The 19,782-nt window shown below is 37.8% G+C and overlaps 1 protein-coding gene across 1 annotated transcript in view; it reads left to right on the plus strand.

Moving 5' to 3' along the window:
• Positions 1-5,918: 5,918 nt before the first annotated feature.
• The window catches only part of LIMS1 (LIM zinc finger domain containing 1), a 68,687-nt gene continuing 54,823 nt past the window's right edge, over positions 5,919-19,782 (plus strand). The window contains exon 1 of the mRNA XM_044670491.1: positions 5,919-6,025. Within this exon, the coding sequence (XP_044526426.1) occupies positions 5,919-6,025 (107 nt within the window). The remainder of the gene's footprint in view (positions 6,026-19,782) is intronic.

Raw genomic sequence — 19,782 nt, forward strand, 5'->3', positions numbered from 1 at the left:
CCCTTACCTTCCATCTTGGAGTCAATACTGTGTATTGGCTCCAAGGCAGAAGAGTGGTAAGAGCTAGTCAATGGGGGTTATGACTTGCCCAGGGTCACACAGCTAGGACGTGTCTGAGGCCAGATTTGAACCTAGGACCTCCCGTCTCTAGGCCTGGCTCTCAATCCACTGAGCTACCCAGCTGCCCCCTAGAAATATTTTTTTACATATGAGTCTTTTTCCTTTTTCTTTGATCTCTTTGGGGCATAGCTCTAATAGTAGTATTGCTGGATCAAAAGGTATGTAGTTGGGGACAGCTGGGTAGCTCAGTGGATTGAGAGCCAGGCCTAGAGACGGGAGGTCCCAGGTTCAAACCTGGCCTCAGACACTTCCCAGCTGTGTGACCCTGAGCAAGTCATTTGACCCCCATTGCCTACTCTTACCACTCTTCTGCCTTGGAGCCAATACACAGTATTGACTCCAAGGCGGAAGGTAAAGGTTTAAAAAAAAAAAAAAAGGTATGTAGTTTTATAAGCCTTTGGGTTGTAGTTCCAAATTATTTTCCAGAATGTTTGAATGCATTCAGAGCTTTACCAACTGTGTAACATTAACACTTTATAGATAGAGCAATGATCAGTTCATTCATTTTGTATTGATTAATATGTACTAATATAAGAAGTTGCCTATAACCTTTGATCCAGTGATCATCTCACTATTGGGCATATTCCCTAAAGAAACCAAAAATGGGAAGAGAGGCTTGATACATGTAGCTAAATATTGGTAACATTAGTTTTGTGGTAGCAAAAAACTGGAATGGAAGGCACTTAAAAAATAAACAAAAAACACCTTATCTTCCAAATTTTAGTTCTGAGGCAGAAGAATGCCAAAGGTAGGAAATGGGAGTTAAGTGACTTGCCCAGGGTCACGTAGCCAGGAAGGGTTTGATCCCAGGACCTCCCATCTCTAGGCGGGGCTTTCAGTCCATTGAGCCACCTTTTGCCTTGCACATTTTTTAAAAGTTTCAGATTATCATAGAATCAGAAAGGAATTCCAGCACAGTGCCTGGTACATATTAGATGTTTAATGAATCCTTGCTGACCTGACTTCAGAAGCTCTTCAGTCCAGGCTACCCCCAAAAAAGGATCCATTTTGGCACAAACAAGTAAGCCTATTCCACTTTTGTTTTACTCTCATTATTAGTAAGTTTTCCTTTACATCAAACTTTAAAATCTGCCTCTGTGTAGCTTCCATTGATCCTACTGGAATCGAAGGGTTCTAGTCTTATTCTACTCTGACAGTGTCACTAACTTAAAAGAATTAATAGGTGCATCTAGGTAGCACAGTGGTTAGAGCACCAGGCTTAAGAATCAGGAAGTCCTGGGTTCAAATGTGTCCTAGGACACTTCTGAGCTGTGTGTCCCTGGGCAAGTCACTTATACCCTGATTGCATAGCCCTTACTCCTCTTATATCTTAAAACTGATCCTAAGACAGAAGATAAAGTTAAAAAAATAATTCATGTAACATAACTTCCATTTATTCAAGATAAAATTCATTTCTAGTCAGCCAGCAAAAAATGATTATTTTTGCCTGTTTCTTTTGTAGTTTGGAAAGTGGTACCTGGCATTGTATTTATCAAGCACAACATGACTTAACCCTGTGTTTATCAAACAGGCTGTATCCCACATGGTCACGTGTTTCCTGCCTTCTCTTGGCTTAGCCACTGGGCGGTTCTTCTCCACCTCAACTTGCCACATTTACTTTTGAAAACATTTTTTAAAATCTTGACCCATGCTTATTTCAGTGTCTTTCTTAGGAACTACCTCTGCATCAGTTTTCTGCATGCATCTGGCTTACAGTGAATACAGCTGCTTTTTATTTTGTTTGGATAGCCCTTGATCTTTTTAAGTGCCATAGTAAGAGGTCTGAAGACTTACTCCCTCCCCTGCTCAAGAACTATCACTGGAGATCTATTTTGTATTTCTAACCTTATTAAGAGGCAGAATGGTATGATGGAAAGAGGACTGGATTTGGAATTGGCAGGCTGGGGTTCAGACTCCAGCTTTGGCCCCTTCTACTAGCATGGTCCCTTCTACTACTTTGATCAAGTTATTGGTCAAATCTGCTCAGTTTCCTCAACTGTAAAATGAAATCGATTGATCTAGATGATCTCAAAAGAGCCTTTCCATCTCTAAAATTGTGATCCTATGAACCCAAGATGATCAATTCAGACAGTTTAGAAACTCTTTGCTTTAAAGTTTTCTCTACATTTTGAAGTCTCTATAGGATCCTCTCATCACTATAGAAAACAAAATCATAGTTTGCTGAAATCTTTACAAGTCTCATCATTATTGAACTGAGACTAGAAGAAGTTTAAATGATTGGCTTTTTAAATGATTGGTCACAATTCCTAGCTGTGTGACCCTAGGCAAGTAACTTGACCCCAATTGCCTGGCCCTTACTGCTCTTCTGCCTTGCAGCAAATACTTAGTATTGATTCCAAGAATGAAGGTAAGGGTTAAAAATAAAACAAAACTTGTTAAATAGCCATATATGCATTACATTTGGTTGACTGGTGTTTCTAATAAATTAAAATTACACAGAAGCTTCTTCTCCATTAATTCTGAGATATTGCAAAGACATTGGCCCTGTAGTCAGAAGATCTAAGTTCTAGTCTAAGCTGTCACTAGATTTCTGGGTGGCCTTGACCCACCTTAGCCCTCTGTGGGGTCTGAATTATCATCTGCAAAATAAGGAGATTGGCTTATGTCATTTGTAAAGCCTCTTCAGACTCAGTGGTCAATTCCCTTTATTCAATCTATGCTCCAAAATCATAGCAGGAGGGGCAGGTAGAGGATTACGATCAGGAGATCAGGATGATTTAATCACACACACACACACACACACACACACACACACACACACAAATCTCCCTCATCCATGTCCTTAAATTCCATTAGTAATTTACTCAATTTAATTTCCATTCAATAGCATTTATCAAATGCCTACTATGTGCCAGACACTACACTAGAGGAAGATTCAAAGGAAAAAAAAATTAAAACTTTTCCTTCCCTCAGGGAGCTTAGATTCTTCTGTGAGGGTTGGAGGAGAGGGGAGGAGAACAATAGGTATGTGGATTAGTAAATATAAAACACCTATGTAACCCCATGGTATAGTGCCACCCCTTCAGAGGACTCTGTGCTTGGGAGGACTGGGTCTAATCTTGGACTCCTGACACAAACAGTGTCACTCTCTGACTTTCCTCCACCATGGAGTTTTGGTTTTTTTTAAACCCTTAACTTCTGTGTATTGGCTCCTAGGTGGAAGAGTGGTAAGGTTGGGTAATGGGGGTCAAGTGACTTGCCCAGGGTCACACAGCTGGGAAGTGTCTGAGGCCGGATTTGAACCTAGGACCTCCCATCTCTAGGCCTGACTCTCAATCCACTGAGCTACCCAGCTGCCCCTCTACCATGGAGTTTTACTTTGGATGTGTCTTCGTAATAAAACTCACATATTCCTCACTTTTAAGTTTCAACTTAAATGAATGATGATACTTTGTCCAACTTCCATGTTAGTCACTCAATGCTAAATAAATATCTCCCCATCACCACCACCATTTCAGCCCTACATATTGTTGGAGCAAGTCAGTGCTTTTGCTTTTTAATTAGGAAATTGAACAGAAATGATGACTCTTCTTTTTTCAAAGAATATATCAAAATCTCTCCTTTCTCTTTCATAATTAAATTTTTTTAAGCAGCAAAAATCTACCCTTTCTTCCTCCCATTCCCATCCTTCCCCATTGTGAATAAAAAGAAAACCATTACAAATGTATTTAGTCAAGCAAAACAAATATATGCATCATAGAAACTATCCAAAAGATCTTCCTCTTCTTTTTGAAGTTCAGTTTGGGACATGTTTAGTTTAAGATGTCTACTGGACCTCCAATAGAGCGGTATTCTACATAATATATGTAAGATATATAATATAATGTAATCTCAGTATATGTGTGTGTTATATATACATATATACACGTGTGTATATAATGTATACAATGTCTGTTTTGTGTGAGAGATGTGTGTATCTATACATACGTAATTATGTATAGATAGAAACATTAATTCTAGTAGAGGGGCAACTTGGAGTACTAGATAAAGCGATATGGATAAAGCAAAGTCAGATAAAGAAATCTGCAAGATGGAGATGTAGACTGGAATTTCTCCTTGTCCTCAGGCAGCTGTGTATAAGGGAGGGGCTGCAAATCTACAGAGGTGAAAAGGGTTTGTCTACATGCTTAGAACCACAGGTTCAGAATAACAGCAAAAAAAACACCAAATTCTAGTGTTTCTTTACACTAGTTTTTCAGCTCAGAGATTCCCTTACTTTCTTGCTGGTAATTCTTAAACACCTCTCTCTAACTGCTGATATCCTCTGGCAATCATTACCTTGTTTTTGTTCTATACTTTATATACTTTTACTGAGTATCTTAAAACTCTGATTATACTTCAAGACTTTATTTTTTTTTTTTAACCCTTACCTTCCATCTTGGAGTCAATACAGTGTATTGGCTCCAAGGCAGAAGAGTGGTAAGGGGTAGGCAATGGGAGTTAAGTGACTTGCCCAGGGTCACACAGCTGAGGCTAGATTGGAACCTAGGACCTCCTGTCTCTAGGTCTAGTTCTCAATCCACTGAGCTACCCAGCTGCCCCCATACTTCAAGACTTTAAAAAAAATTAATGAATTAGTCTGTTGGTTACATTAAAACTCCCAAGGAGCTCATTCCCTCGCCACCCTCTCTGTACATTTGTGAAGGACTTTTAAGTCTTTTTTTTTTTTTTTTAAACCCTTACCTTCTGTCTTAGAATCAATACTCTTTATTGGTTCTAAGGCAGAAGAGAGGTAAGGGCTAGCCAATGGGGGTTAAGTAACTTGCCCAGGGTCACATAGCCAGGAAGTGTCTGAGGTCAAATTTGAACCCAGGACTTCCCATCTCTGGGTCTGACTCTCAATCCACTGAACCACCCAGCTGCCCCCACTTTTAAGTCTTAATAGCTTAAAACTTCAGTTTTTTAAAATCCTGCATGAGTGTCCCATAAGCTTACATATGTCACCCAGGTAAGCTTCTTGAGAGCAGGGAGTATAATTAATTTGTTTGTTTGGATCCCCATTGTCTAGCACAGTGGCTGGCACATATTGGGTCCTTAATAATTACTTGTTGAGTAATTGATGGCAGAAAATGTAGAGTGGGATGTTAGGCACATGCTCAGAAAACAGGTGTGGGGAGTATTTTATTAGATTTTTAAAATGATCTTGCTTTCAGTTAGTTAAATAATTCCAGAGGTTGTTCATTGGGGAACAAATGTTGGGGGAAAGAGAAACATTTTCTCCTGTCATCCTTCCTTCCTCTCTTCCTCTCATGTCAATTAGAAGCTTGGTTTTGAATTGCTTCTTGTTGCCATCCTTCTGGACCTTACTTAAGCAAAGAATCCTCAAGACCCAGTAATGACCAGGCACATCTTTAAAGGGACTGTTGCTTGTAAAGTGCTGAGATGGCTTTCCTGGCAGAAAAAGGCAGATTCCCAATAGTTAATTGGTCATTACATGACTCCAGCTCTTCAGCCAATGATGGAAACCTTGGCATTAAAAAGTTGGTAGGCTTATTCTCATCTTTAAAGTTTTGCTTTTCGGCAAATGACAAGACCTCATAGGTACAAGACTCAAATGATAAGGGAAGTACTGCTTTCTTTCTCTCTCTCCAGAGGGTGTGTACGTATATGAGAAACAGGAAGTTGTACTCTTAACTGCTGCCAGTATTGAGGTTTTCACTCAGACTAGTGCAGGTGTGCAGTAGACACACCGCTCAGTTTATCATCTCTCCAGACACCTTGGCAGCCACCTACCTCGACAGAAACCCTTTTTAAAAAATTGATGTGTGGAGAGAAGTATGACCACTTTACAGCTGAAAGAACTTTCCCATTCAGGCCTTTACAGGAGGAGACGAGATCGACCAGATAGTTTTGGACTAAATGGGTTACACAAGGAGAAGCTGAGGTGAGTGCTTATTAAGTGGTTGGCTAAAGGTCAAGACATCTTATAATTGGAATGGGATTCCATAAATTTTAGAGGTAATAAAAAGGAGTACAAATGGAGAGAAAATCCAAGTAGGAATTTAAGGCCTATGATGAAGGGTTTAATAAAACCCTAAGAAGGACCTAAACTGGGGGGTACTAGGGCTTATTCTATTACTAGATTGGAGCTTTGTAAAAACTTGAGATTTTTTCTGTTCCAAATTATAAAAGGTGAATTCCTTATCTAATGGTTTCCACTGTACCCATGAGTTTAAAAGACATCTGAAGTTTTGTAAAACTCTTTTGTAAATGTCTATTTAATAAGTCATAATTAATAATTTATGGAATACTTTTACAAAAACCTTAGAAAGTATGACTCTTCTGGGATCTCCAGTGATATTGTGCATGCACTCGTGTGTGTGTGTGTGTGTGTGTGTGTGTGTGTGTGTGTGTGTGTGTGTACACATTTGTAAAATGAGCTGGTGTAGCTTATTAGATCATAGTTTTATTTATTTTGAAAAGGGAAGTTGGGGGAGGGTTTTCCCCCCTTCACAGGGGGTTATTTGTTATTTAAAAGGAGTTAGACAGAAGAATGCAGTAGAACTGCTTAATGTGATTTAAGGAAGGGTAACTAAAAATTCACAAACTATTTCTTCACAAAGGTTAAGTTTTTTGGAGATGTAATATGTCTTAAAATCACACAATTTGCTTTTGCAGTATAATTGGTGAGAATTCTACAAGTTTCCTCCAAACCCTTACAAAGTCATCCCAAATATAAACTATTATGGAAATAATTTAGGTTCTGTTTGCTTTTGACCTATACTGTGTTTCTGTTTTAATGCTGACTAAAGGCAAAAAGGATTGGAAGGACTTCTCTGTTTCTTAATTACATTTACTGTAGAGTATTTTATCTTATTTTTAGACTTAATTTAAGCATTGAAGCTCCCTGATTAAACTGCTAGTACCTCAGCTAAGCATTATCTTTCTCCTCTAAATGCTCATTTTCAGATACTTTTTGGCATTTAGCACATCCTAACCTCAAAATTAAATTTGTGTTAACATTACTTATTATAGGAATTATAATTCAGAAACAACTTGTTTAAATTTTACACATCAATATTTTTTCTTTTACTAAAAGAGCAATTTAGGAGAACTTAAATCAGGGATCATTTTTATTCTCCATGAATTGGGCTATTTTTTCATACCTCTAGATATTATTGTACATTGTATTTACGTAAAAATCTCTGATTTTCTATAAAAAGAGGCATTTGCGGAATCATTTCTTCTAGAAGCAGTGGTAATATTACAAGGAAGAAATGCTAGGGCAGTATGAAAGTACACATTTAGTCCTTGAGATATTTAATCTTGGACTTTTTCCTTTATTTTAAATATTCACAAATTGCATAATAGCTTATGTAGAAAAGCATATAGCATAGAAGAAATGTTTACCTACTTTATCATCACAGAATAAAGAGAAGGTGCACAACTCCAACTTAATGCCATGACACTTTAAAAAAAATATTTTGTGAGGCAAGCAAAAAAGTTTATACTAATGACCAAAATGTTGGGAAGGACTTATAAAATCCATGGAGTAAATTCTAATCTAATCATGGTCCAAGCTACTTAAGAGAAATTCTGAGTAAATTTTACTTCAGATTTTAGATAATAGTAAAAGGGTTTTTCCATTAGTATTTGTAATCTCTTCAGTATTGAATACTATTATAAGCAGTGAATGAAGTTTGTGTTTATTGTTCATTCATATAACTCAATTTTGGGCTAAACCTAAACCCTTAACTTTTATCAGGATATTAAGCATTAATTTTATTGTCTGTAAATAAATAATTACTCTACGGATTGACTATTTGGACATTCATTATGATATCTTTTTTTTTTAACCCTTATCTCTTGTCTTAGAATCAGTACTGAATATTAGTTCCAAACCATAAGAGTAGTAAGGGCTAGGCAACTGGGGTGAAGTGACTTGCCCAGAATCATACAGCTAGGAAATGTCCGTGGACAAATTTGAATCCAAAACCTCCTGTCTTTAGGCCTGGCTCTTTTATATTGTCTTTTGAAGTGACTGGCTATTTTTACTTAGAACTTTGATCAAAGATAAGGGCCAAAGATAACTGTATTTAACTAAATCTTGTTAGAGTTAATAGATTAAGGCTGATCTTACTTAGAGGATGCATTTTCAAACAGATATCTGTTCTGAACTTTCATTTACTTTTTTCTTTAGTAGTACCAATTGATGGCCAGAAAATAGAGAGATCATCTCATCAGTTGTTTCATTTTGTTTTCTAATTTTTCTAATTTAATATGATTTCCCTCCTCTAGGTTTATGCTATTCCTAAACGTTTTTTTAGCAATCAGGATTAAAATCCCCAGATATCAACTCTTTGTGACCCTTTTGGGGTTTTCTTGACAAAGATACTTGAGTGGTTTGCCATTTCCTTCTCCAGCTTATTTAACAGATAAGATGAGGCAAACAGGGTGAAGTGACTTGTCCAGGGTCACACTGCTATAATAATAATATAATAATAATAATATAATAATAGGTGTCTGAGGCCAGATTTGAACGCAGGAAGATGAGTCTTCCAGACTCCAGGTCCAGCACACTACCCACTGTACCATTTGGTAGCCCTTACCTGCTATTAGCTACTAACAAATAACATTCTCATCTCTCCCACAGCTTAACATTTTGCTCAAATCACATTTCTTTTGAATCCTTTTCTCACTTGCAGATTTGTTTCCTAGGAACCATGTCAGTAGGTTGCAATGACAATGTTACCATCACCAAAAAAAAGATATTTTATACCTCTTTCAAAAAATGAAATATTAAGTGGAAATCAGCAAAATACAAAAAATTAACTCTCTGGATTAGATTGTGTGCCTTAAGGGACTATCAGTTTGCATAAGGATGTCACACTTTTGAAAAATTTCTTCAAAACATTTGTTCTGAAGTTTTGAAGATGCCTTGAAATTCATGGTAATATACGGTATGATTTTTTTTTTCAGTTCCATGTTCTCCCCCTCTAGGCCCTCCTCCACCCATTGAGAAGAAAAGCAATGTGGTTCCCATTACATTTGTGAAGTTATGTAAAATATTTCCATATTAGCCATGTTGCAATTTTTCTTAAAGGCAAGAAAAATAAAGAACACTTAAAAATTTTTGCTGCAATCTACCAAGAGCTCATCACATCTCTCTGGAATTGGATAGTATTTTTCATTATGAATCCTTTGGAATTGTGGATCATTGTATTGATCATTGTATTGTCACTTCTTACAATACAATAGTATAATACATAGTATTTTATAAACTCAGACCCTGAATCCAGGTTTCTTGCCCCACTGGCCAGCTATAAATTCTGAGTTCCCTCTGGTTAATATGTGCCCCCAAACAAAAAAGCTAACAAATAAAATAGAATTGCAACTTAATTTTCAGTATTGGGTTAAAAATCTGTGGCCTTCTAGAGAGATGAGTGTCTTCACTGCTAAGAGAAAGTTATGGGAGTAGAGTTGCATTTAGGTGCCTCAGTGGATAAAGCGCCAGACCTGGAGTTGGGAAGACCTGGGTTCAAATCTGACTCCAGATATGTGTTAACTGTGTGGCCCTGGACAAGTCACTTAACCCCAGTTCCCTAGCCCTTACTGCTCTTCTGTCTTGGAACCAATACTTAATATTGATTCTAAGACAGGAGGAAAGGGTTTAAAAAAAAAAAAGAAAAGAAAGTTATTAAACAAGATACCATTCCTCACCGTTTCTGTGATTTTGGCAGTAGTGAAATCTGACCTATCATGTTTCAACCCCAGAAATGATTGAGAATATTTTTCATGTGAGCTTGTTGGGAAAAGACTTAGATATGGTATTTGGTCCCATTGTCAACTGTCTATTGTAGATTTTAAAATTAATATTCAGTATCTCCAAAGTATAATATTTATAAAGATTTATAAAGATTAACTAGAAAACTAGGGAAAACAGGGAGTGCTTACCCAAAATTTAAATATAGTAACGTAAGGGCGCAGGTAAGCAAACGGAGAAAAGGAACCTTGGGACGAGGGGAGAATTTGGGGAGATAAAGTCCAAAGGATATACAATTTCCACTTATACACTATGAATGTAAACTGCAGTATAAAGTGAAATCTTGGGCAAAAGTGCATAGGTTTACACTGAAAAACATTTATGTGGCACAACCACTCAAAGTCAGGTCATTGACAAACGTGCACTCAATTCCCTACCTCATAGCATGGAAGGAGAACTAAAGAGTGAGTTTGACAAAGCCTATTTCAATGCAAGTATAGGTTTTGCATCCATGTTTTGTATGACACATATCAGGGGGAAATGTATTTGGACTAATATATTATATCTCCATTTTCAAGTGGAAATAGAGTCTATTTGTCTGTGTACATGTTAGAAAGTTTAGGCTGAAGCAATCCTTTTAAAATATGTTCCAATTTGATCTCTAAATAGCTATGATGCAGAATAGTAACATTTTCTAATATAGATATACTTCTATTATATAAAATGTTAATATTTTTAGACAATAGTATCAGAATTAACCTCTATGATATACACACACATGCAGACACTTGTATCTACTCACCATATTACAAATTACAAACTCTGTGTTAAAGAATATGAGGAGGGAAACTACTGGTAAACTCACCCTCCCACCCTCCATTTTGTTACTCTGAATAAATGTGATTTCATGATTTCATTGGCTGATGAGGAAATTCCTCGGTCAATGAAGGTTAGACCCTTCTCTGCACTGGAGTCTTGCCCAGGTTCAAACAGCCAGTATGTATCAGAGGCAAGATTTGAGCCTCAGTTTAGAATTTTGAGGTCAGCTCTCTCTTGGCTACTCCATTCTGATCATTTTGTTTGAGCTCAAGTACTATGGGAGCACTTTGTCTTATAGAATAAGAGATTGTTAATGCTAGCAGGGATGTAAGATTATCCTTTCATCGGACTCATTGTTCTTAAAGATGAGAAAATGAGATCTAGAGTTGGCCAGTAGCAAAGTCAAGATTAGAACCCACTGTATCTGTTCAAAGGGTTGGTTGCCTCTTGTTTCCCACAGTGTGGCATAATGGAAAGAACCCTGGACTGAGAAGTCAAGAGACCTAAGAGGTACCTTGTTTATAAGAGATAGAGTGAAGTCAGTGAAAGGGTAATAGATATGGAATTCCTCAGTGAGAATCCCAGCCCTTCCACTGTGAACATGTGTGATGTTGGGCAAGTCACTGAATTTCTCTAGGTCTCAGTTTCCTCATCTATAAAATGAAGACATTGGACTAGATGACTCCTCAGTCCCTTTGAAGCTCTAAATGTATGATTCTGCGACTTCAAGTTAGAAAGACGTAACTCAAGGAGTCCACTAGCTGTGTGACTCAGGGAAAGTTACTTAACCCATGATTCTAGCTTCTTCATCTGTAAAATGGAAATAAGGGAAAAAAATAATAGCACCTACCTCATAGAGTTGTTGTAGGACCCAAACAAGATATTTTATTTGTACTAAGTACTTTGTAAACCTTAAATCACTATGTAAGTTCCAGCTATTTTTTTTTCTAGTTCTTCCAGCTGCATCATCTGCCCTCTCTGGGTCTCTCAGTCTTCAATCTCCAATGAGGAGATTGGACCAAATGATCTCTAAGTTCGACTGGAATTCTACTGACCTATGCTTCTAACTAGACCAAATGACACATTTCCTAAAGGAGGATACTATATGTTAACCTTCCTTCCATCTAAAACATTTCTGGGTTAGTGGAGAGTATTGTTAAGATGAAAAGTTAAAAGAAACTGTCTTCACATTCTAAAACCAGAACCTACAAAGAGATAATTTAAAAAAAAAAAACAAAAAAAAAACCAGAGCTCTTTGAAATATGTATGTGTTCTCTTCCTCTTGGTTCTCTATGTACTGAAAGATAAACCTGAATAAACTTCTCCTTTAATAGACCCAGTCTGTTATTCTATTGCACAACACACATCATAACACACTTTCTAAATGTGGATTCCCATGACAAAATTAAATTCCAACAATATAACTTATATTGACTTCCACATTCTTTATATTTTAGATCATCAGAATGAAAATGAATAGTAGCTAACTCTCTTATCTCCTGAAATATCCCAAAGTCATTCATTCACCAAAGCAAGAAAAGTAATTTGGCCAAAATTGTGCTTTGGATATGTCATTTTGTTTTCTGCCCTTGTTAAAAGTGAAATAGTACTAACACATTGGCAGAATGATATGTGCTTATATATTCCCTGATGGCCATTCTCATTCTCTCTCTCTCTCTCTCCCTCCCTCCCTCTCTCCTCCTCCTCCTCCTCTTCCTCCTCTTTTTCTTTCTCTTCTTGTAATCTCTGGTTTCCTTAAATTTCAAGTGCCATGTCTTCTACAAGAGGACCCTCTCAGTCCCCCAACTACTAGTGGCTTCTCTTCTAAAGTTTCCCTGTATCTACTTTGTATGTGTCTTGTATAGTAGGACCTTGTTTTATGTGACCCTTTGCATAAGTGGAAAATTACATATAATAGTGAACCCCATTATTTAATAAGTATATCTTTGTTTTCTGAATTCTTACCTTCTGCCCTAGTAAAAACTCTTAAATACAAAAGAATAAGGACTAGGCAAACAGGAGTTAAGTGACTTGCCCAGGGCCACACAGCTAGGCCAGATTTGAATCCAGATCCTCCTTCCTCCAGGCCTGACCCTCTGTCTGCTATGCTACCTAGCTGCCCCTAAATAAGTATTTCTTATATGACATCCCTAGATACTTTATGACTTTTCTTGGACTTAGCAGAGCTACCAGCATCACTACTCTTATACTTTGGGGCAATCATTAACTAAATAGTATTAATGAAACAAAGGGAAGCACTGCTATGACTTGGACAGGACTTATTACTAGCAATAACTTCCCGTATCAATGAGAACTCACAAAGACTGATGGAGGAGCTAATGTTTGGCACAAAACAATGTAATGATTCACACTAATGCTTGTCAGAGTGAGAATGATTGTGAGAGGGAGAACTGCTACAATTTATGCCACTTAAAATGACTCCAATTTATATTACAATTAATTTTTTTATTTTATGTATTTTTCTGCCTTTATTTTTTTTATTGCCAATCACATATGCCCAAATTCAAATGTGTGTGTACACACACACACACACACACACACACACACACACACACAATATATCTATATATACATGATAGTATATCTCAGTGATTCCCAAAGTGGGAGCCACCGCCCCCTGGTGGGTGCTGCAGTGATCCAGGAAAGCAGTGATGGCCACACTTTTTTGGTATTACATTCTATTTGGAGTTCAATAAATAGTTTCATAATTTCCAGGGGCGCTAAGTAATATTTTTTCTGGAAAGGGGGCGGTAGGCCAAAAAGGTTTGGGAACCACTGGTATATCTGGTCTTCCTGGTTAGAATGTAAGCTTGAGAGCAGGGAATATTTCCATTTTGTCTTTGTATACTCAGAAAAAAATATTCCAGAAAGAAAGCATGGCTTCAAAGCCAGAAATACCCAGACTTAATCTGTAACATTCAATGCTCTTGGTCTATTCTATTCTCAAACTTTTTTGTCTTCAGATCCCTTTATACTCTTAAAAATGATTAAGGACCTTCCCCTAAAGAGTTTTTGTTTATGTGACTTGTATCTATTAGTATTTGCCTTTTGAAAAATGAAAACATCTTAGTATTATGAAAATCATTTTGACCTTGAGAACCTCTCCACATAAAGATCTTAGGTACTCCAGAATTACCTGGACCACACTTTGAGATCTGTTGCTCCAAGGAATGTTCTAATAGTTTAAATTGCAAAGAAGGTCCCCTTACCCAGAATTTCCTTTACTATTGAAATCATAAGTCCAATACCATTTTAGCAAAATTCCTGGCATATAGTTGGTACACTTGGGGATAGAATTCCAGCCCTGGGGTCAGGAATTTCTGAGTTCAAATCTAACCTCAATTACCTATTAGTTATGTGACCCTGGGCAAGTCATTTAACCCTGTTTGCCTCAGGTTCCCCATCTGTAAAATGAATTGAAGAAGGGAATGGCAAACTATTCTTGTAACTTTGCCAAGAAAACCCCAGATGAACTCATGAAGAGTTAGACCCTACTGAAAAAATCGAACAATTATAATTTCAGAAAACAGAATAAAAAGGAAACATGACAGTGAAAATCTCGTTCATCATTGAACATAGGGAAATATCACATGTGTAAAGTAAATGAGGTTAAAAAACGACAAGTAGGATAACATTGGGAATAGTCCAGTTTGATTGCAACACAGAAATATATGAAGGGGATTAGTATTAAATCTGGAATGGTAGGTTGAAGCCAGATTGTATAAGGATCTCTAATTCAACCCTGAAGAATTGATTTTTTTATGTTTATAACAGCTCTTTTTTGTGGTGTCAAAGAACTAGACACTAATGAAGTGCCTATTAATGGAATGGCTGAATCATTATGATATGTGAATATAATGAACTAATACTGTGCTATAAGAAATTACAAAAGGGGACATTTCAGAGAAACCTACAAAGATGTGTATGAAGTGATGCAGTGAAGTGAGAGAAACCCAGAGAATAATCTGTACACAGACAACAACTCTAAAAAAGATAATCAACTTTTAAAAACTTAAGAACACTTATCAGTCTATTCCAGGGGTCAAAGGATGAAGGATATCATCCTCCTCTTAAAAGAGAGGTGAGGAGTTCAAGAGTCAGAATCAGACACACATTTTTTGACATGACCAAAGTATTTTTTGCTTGACAATGAGTATTTGTCAGTACATACATATTTGTACATAGCCAATGTGGACATTTGTTTTGCTTGACTATACGTATTTTTTTTTTATTTTTTTTAAACCCTTACCTTCTGTGTATTGGCTCATAGGTGGAAGAGTGATACATAGCAAAGGCTTAAATTTTATTTTACTATTTATATTATCATATAGTATTAATGAAAATAATTTTGTAAAAGAATACTATTTTGCAAAACAGATGGAAAAAATTTGCCTGTGCTCCATGTTTGGGGCAATATCTGGTAGCAGAAGCCAACATTCCTGCCTCTCAATCAGAAAGCTAGATTCGTTATCAACTTCTAAATGATAAGGGCTTTTGGGCTTCTGAACACTGTTATAGGAGATAAGAGCCTCAAATCATGATAAGTAAATACATCTTTTCCTTTCCCTCCTTCATTACTAGCCTGTCTTAATCATTTGTCATTTGTTTTGCACATGACAATGATTGTGTTCCTCCAAATAGTTAAAGCAGGAATAGAGAAAGGCTTGTAGCTTAGTATGGTATTTGCTTTTGGTTCTACCTGTTGTAGTGTGGAAGATTGGGTTTTGTTGTTACTCTTGTTTTTTTAAAGGGGGAGTTAGGCAGGAGAAGTGAACATCCTTTGCTTAAATTGAGGAAGAGAACGTGTACTTTGTTTAGCTCTTTACTGTTTTTTGTGCTGTAAAGAATTGATTTGTACTTATTCCTTAAGATAGCATGTTATTTTTATGGTATGATGTTGCTTGAAAATATTGGGGCTTGCAAAAATTTGACACTGAGAATCTTGAAATAACATCTTTAAAATGCTGGTTCTGCCATTGGGAGCAAAGAGAAGACTGGAGGAAGGTGTGAGAGGCTTTCCTTCTAGGTTTTTTATTTCAGATGTGCTTTTGACTTACATCACTGGGTGTTGTCTTTTTACTTACACATAAACTGGATTTAAGTGATACAGAATTGTACAAAGTCCTTGGCCTCACTCTCTTCCAGAGGTATCAAAGTCCAGTGGCAAGACTGGTCTGGTGATAGCTCAGGATGCAGTGGATGACCTTGACTGTGTCAATGTCTAACCAAGCTCTAAGTGCTCCACAACACCCTACTTGACTTATACAATGTAGGTTGCAGAAATTACAATCAATGAAAGTGAGACTGAACCAGGAGGCCCCAAAATTGTGTCCAATCATCAGTCAACCTTGGTCAAGCCCTGCATTTCCTCTGAGCCTCTTCCTCATTTGTAAAATAGAGCTATCACAGTGCACTAACTTATCAAGACTCTAAGGGTCTAATGATTAAGCATGCTACCTATCTCTTGAGAGAGTGATGATGGCCTCAAGATACAGATGCATCTTTGGCATATGGAGCATGTGAATTTGTTTCATTTGGTTATGCATACTAATGACAAATGTATTTCTTCCCTATTTTGGCAGGGAAGGGAGGGTTGGGCATAGGAATAGTGGCCAAAAAGAAAACAGGGGGAAAAAAGATGGTCCTTGAAACAACTTTCTAATGCACAAAAGGGAAGAGATAAAAGTCAAAAAGAATTACATAAAAGCAGGACAGCTTTGAAAGTTACATGATAGAGGGAGCTGGGTGGCTCAGTGGATTGAGAGTCAAGTCTAGAGATAGTCTAGAGATGGAGGTCCTGGGTTCTGGCCTCAGATACTTCCTAGCTATGAGATCTTGGGCAAGTCACTTAACCTCCATTGCCCAGCCCTTCCTGCTCTTCTGCCTTAGAACCAATACACAGTATTGATTCTAAAACAGAAGGTAAGGTTTTAAATTAAAAAAAAGAAAGTTACAAGTTGAATCTGTTATATATTTTAAAAGAAAAGCAAGCTATATATAAAACATTTATTTTCATGTACAGCCCTCTTTTTTTCCTAGTATGTATATACTCATTGTGTTTGGTATTTAAGTTCAGAATTTTTAAAAATTCAAAAATCAATACTTTCACCCATTTAACAGACTCATGAGCATCAAATAAATTGTAAAAGTACCTTGGAAACTGTAAAGCACTATACAGACATAAATATCAATACAAGCAACATAATTAGAGTAGTTTTAATGTAGTATTTGTTATAAGCAGTTTATTTTTAGGGCAGCTAGGTGGCACAGTAGATAGAGTACAGAGCCGAGAGTCAGGAAGATTTGTCTTCCTGAGTTTGAAAATGAACTCAGATACTTAGTAGGTATGTGACCCTGTCACTTAACCCTGCAAGCCTCAGTTTCCTTCTCTGTAAAATGAGCTAGAGAAGGAAACAACAAAGCACACCATTATATTCACCAAGAAAACCCCAAAAGGGGGCATGAAGAGTTGGACACAACTTAACAACAACAAGTTTTTTTTAAAAGCAGATGATTGGGGGCAGCTGGGTACCTCAGTGGATTGAGAGCCAGGCTTAGAGATGGGAAGTCTTAGGTTCAAAACTGGCCTCAGACACTTCCTAGCTGTGTGACTCTAGACAAGTTACTTGACCCCCTCCGCCTAGCTCTTCCTGCTCTTCTGCCTTGGAATCCATACACAATATTGATTCTAAGACAGAAGGTAAAGGTTTAAAAAAAAAAAAAACCAGCAAATGATAGAGAATTTCCCATATTAGATTCATAACTTCATCCATCTTCAAATCTTCCCTGTCTCCTACAGCTCAGATAAAACCAGCTACCAAGTCTTGTCAGTTTTATCTCGGAAATATCTTTGTTTTCCATTCTACTTGTGGTAGAATGTAAAGAATGCTAGAGTTGAAGTCAGGTTACCAGAATTCAAACCCCAGTTCTGCTATACACCTCTGTAATCTTGGATCAGCTACGACTTGTCTGGGCCTTAGTTTCCTCATGGAAAGAGGGTTGGAAGTAGCAGGGACTAATGGATAGAGAGCCAGACTTGGATTCAGAAAGATCTGGATTCAAATTCCTCCTCAGAACCTCCCTAGCTGTGTGACCTTGAAAGCACCACTTTATCTTTCTACCTTAGTTTCTTCGTGGGTAAAACGAGAATGTTGGATCTCTTGACCCCTAGGGTTTCTTATACATCTGATGATCCAAAATCTGATTCTTGAGCCATCTCAGTGGCTCGGTAGATAGATTGTGGGACCTAGAATTAGGAAAAACAAAGTTCAAATCCCATCCTAGACATTGGCTATGTGACAGCAAGCCACTTAATGTTCTACTAGAAGCCTTTCATAATCTACTGCCTTCCCTCTCTTAATTATTTCTTATTTATCCTTGTAAAGCTTGTTTTACATATTTATTTGCTTGTGGTTTCCCTCATTAGATTATGACCTTCCTGAGGGCAGGAACTTTGGGCCTCTTTGCCATTGCCTGGTTCATAGTAGGCACCTAATAAATGTTTGTTGACTGACTGATAGCTGAGCAAAGCTAGAGGAAGTTTCATTCCATCTCTGATTGAGTACTTTAAAAATTCATGTTGGGGGCAACTGGGTGGCTCAGTGGATTGAGAGTCAAGCCCAGAGATGGGAGGTCCTGCGTTCAAATCTGGCCTCAGACACTTCCCAGCTGTGTGACCCTGGGCAAGTCACTTAACCCCCATTGCCTAGCCTTTACCACTCTTCTGCTTTGGAACCAATACACAGTATTGATTCTAAGATGGAAGGTAAGAGTTTATTTTTTTTTTTTAATTCCCATTGGTCAGCCCCAAGTGGGCCCCTCACTATAGCCTTTTGTTCCTTCCTAATTGGTTGGTTGCTTAGGGCAGTTAGGTGGTTCAGTGCATAAAGTGCTAAACCTGGAGTCAGGAAGACCTGAGTTCATATCCAACCCTGACACTGTCTCTGACCCTGGGCAAGTCGATTAACCCTCTTTGCCTCAGTTTCCTCACCTATGAAATGAACTAGAGAAATGGCAAGGCACTTCAGTATCTTTAGAGTCATGAAGAATCAGACACAACTGAACAGCAATTGGTTCATTATCTCATTATTCTCTCCAGAAATGACATATTCTAAATCTCTCAAAACCATATCTCCTCCTCCATTCTCACCTGAGAATCTCATCTCTTACTTTACTCCCCCCCCAAAAAAAATTTAAATCCTTTGAGACGAGCTCTCTTTTCTCTCATTCTTTTCATCTCAAAACCTGTGGACATCATCTTCTGCCCTCTTCTTTACCCCAGACCAGCAAAGAACCCCTCTCAACAAGGCTAACCCTTCTGTATCATGATTCCCCTCCCCTGCCTACAGTAGATAGCATCTTTAGGCATCCCCACTCTCTCAGGAGTTCTTTCTCTATCAATGGATTCCTTCCCTACTACCTCCAAAATCTTTATTATACCCTCAGGCTTAGTGACTATAGTTCCCTCCCTTCCTCAGCCAAAAGTTCTTGAAAAACCTAGGTAGCTCAGAGAACCAGGCCTGGGCATCAGAGGTCCTGGGTTCAAATTTGACTTCAGACACTTTCTAGCTAGGTGACCTAGGGCAAGTCACTTATCCATTGCCTAGCCTCATGTTGGGGCACCTATGGCACATGTGCCTGAAGGGGATGCTCCCCTCCTGCTCTCTGTGTACCTGAGGACATTTCTCACATCACCCACTTCTCTACCCAACAGCCCAAAGGGAACGCTTTCTCCTTCCCCTGTCTGGAGTAAGGTGGGGATTCACATGGAGCATGAGGGGGCAGTTGGGCACTTGCTCTCTAAAAGTTTCACCATCACTGCTCTAGGTAGTGAAACAAATTGAAATGTAATTGGGACATGTTTAACAAAACAAATGAAAACATTCTACAATATAGATAATGTTAATTTGTGGTTTTTCTAACTCAATATGTAGCCTGTAGGGATCCCTTTTCATTTGCTTTTCAACACTGCTTTAGACAATCTGAAATTATTTAATCTGTCTGACCCTCTGAGACATAGTTCTCTGTTCTAAGCCCAATCCCATAATTGGGGCTTAATTAGAACAGGATGATTTTGCAGAGGAGTCACCAATTTCTCT

Source organism: Gracilinanus agilis, chromosome 3 (assembly GCF_016433145.1).
Source record: "Gracilinanus agilis isolate LMUSP501 chromosome 3, AgileGrace, whole genome shotgun sequence".
Taxonomy (NCBI): Eukaryota; Metazoa; Chordata; class Mammalia; order Didelphimorphia; family Didelphidae; genus Gracilinanus; species Gracilinanus agilis.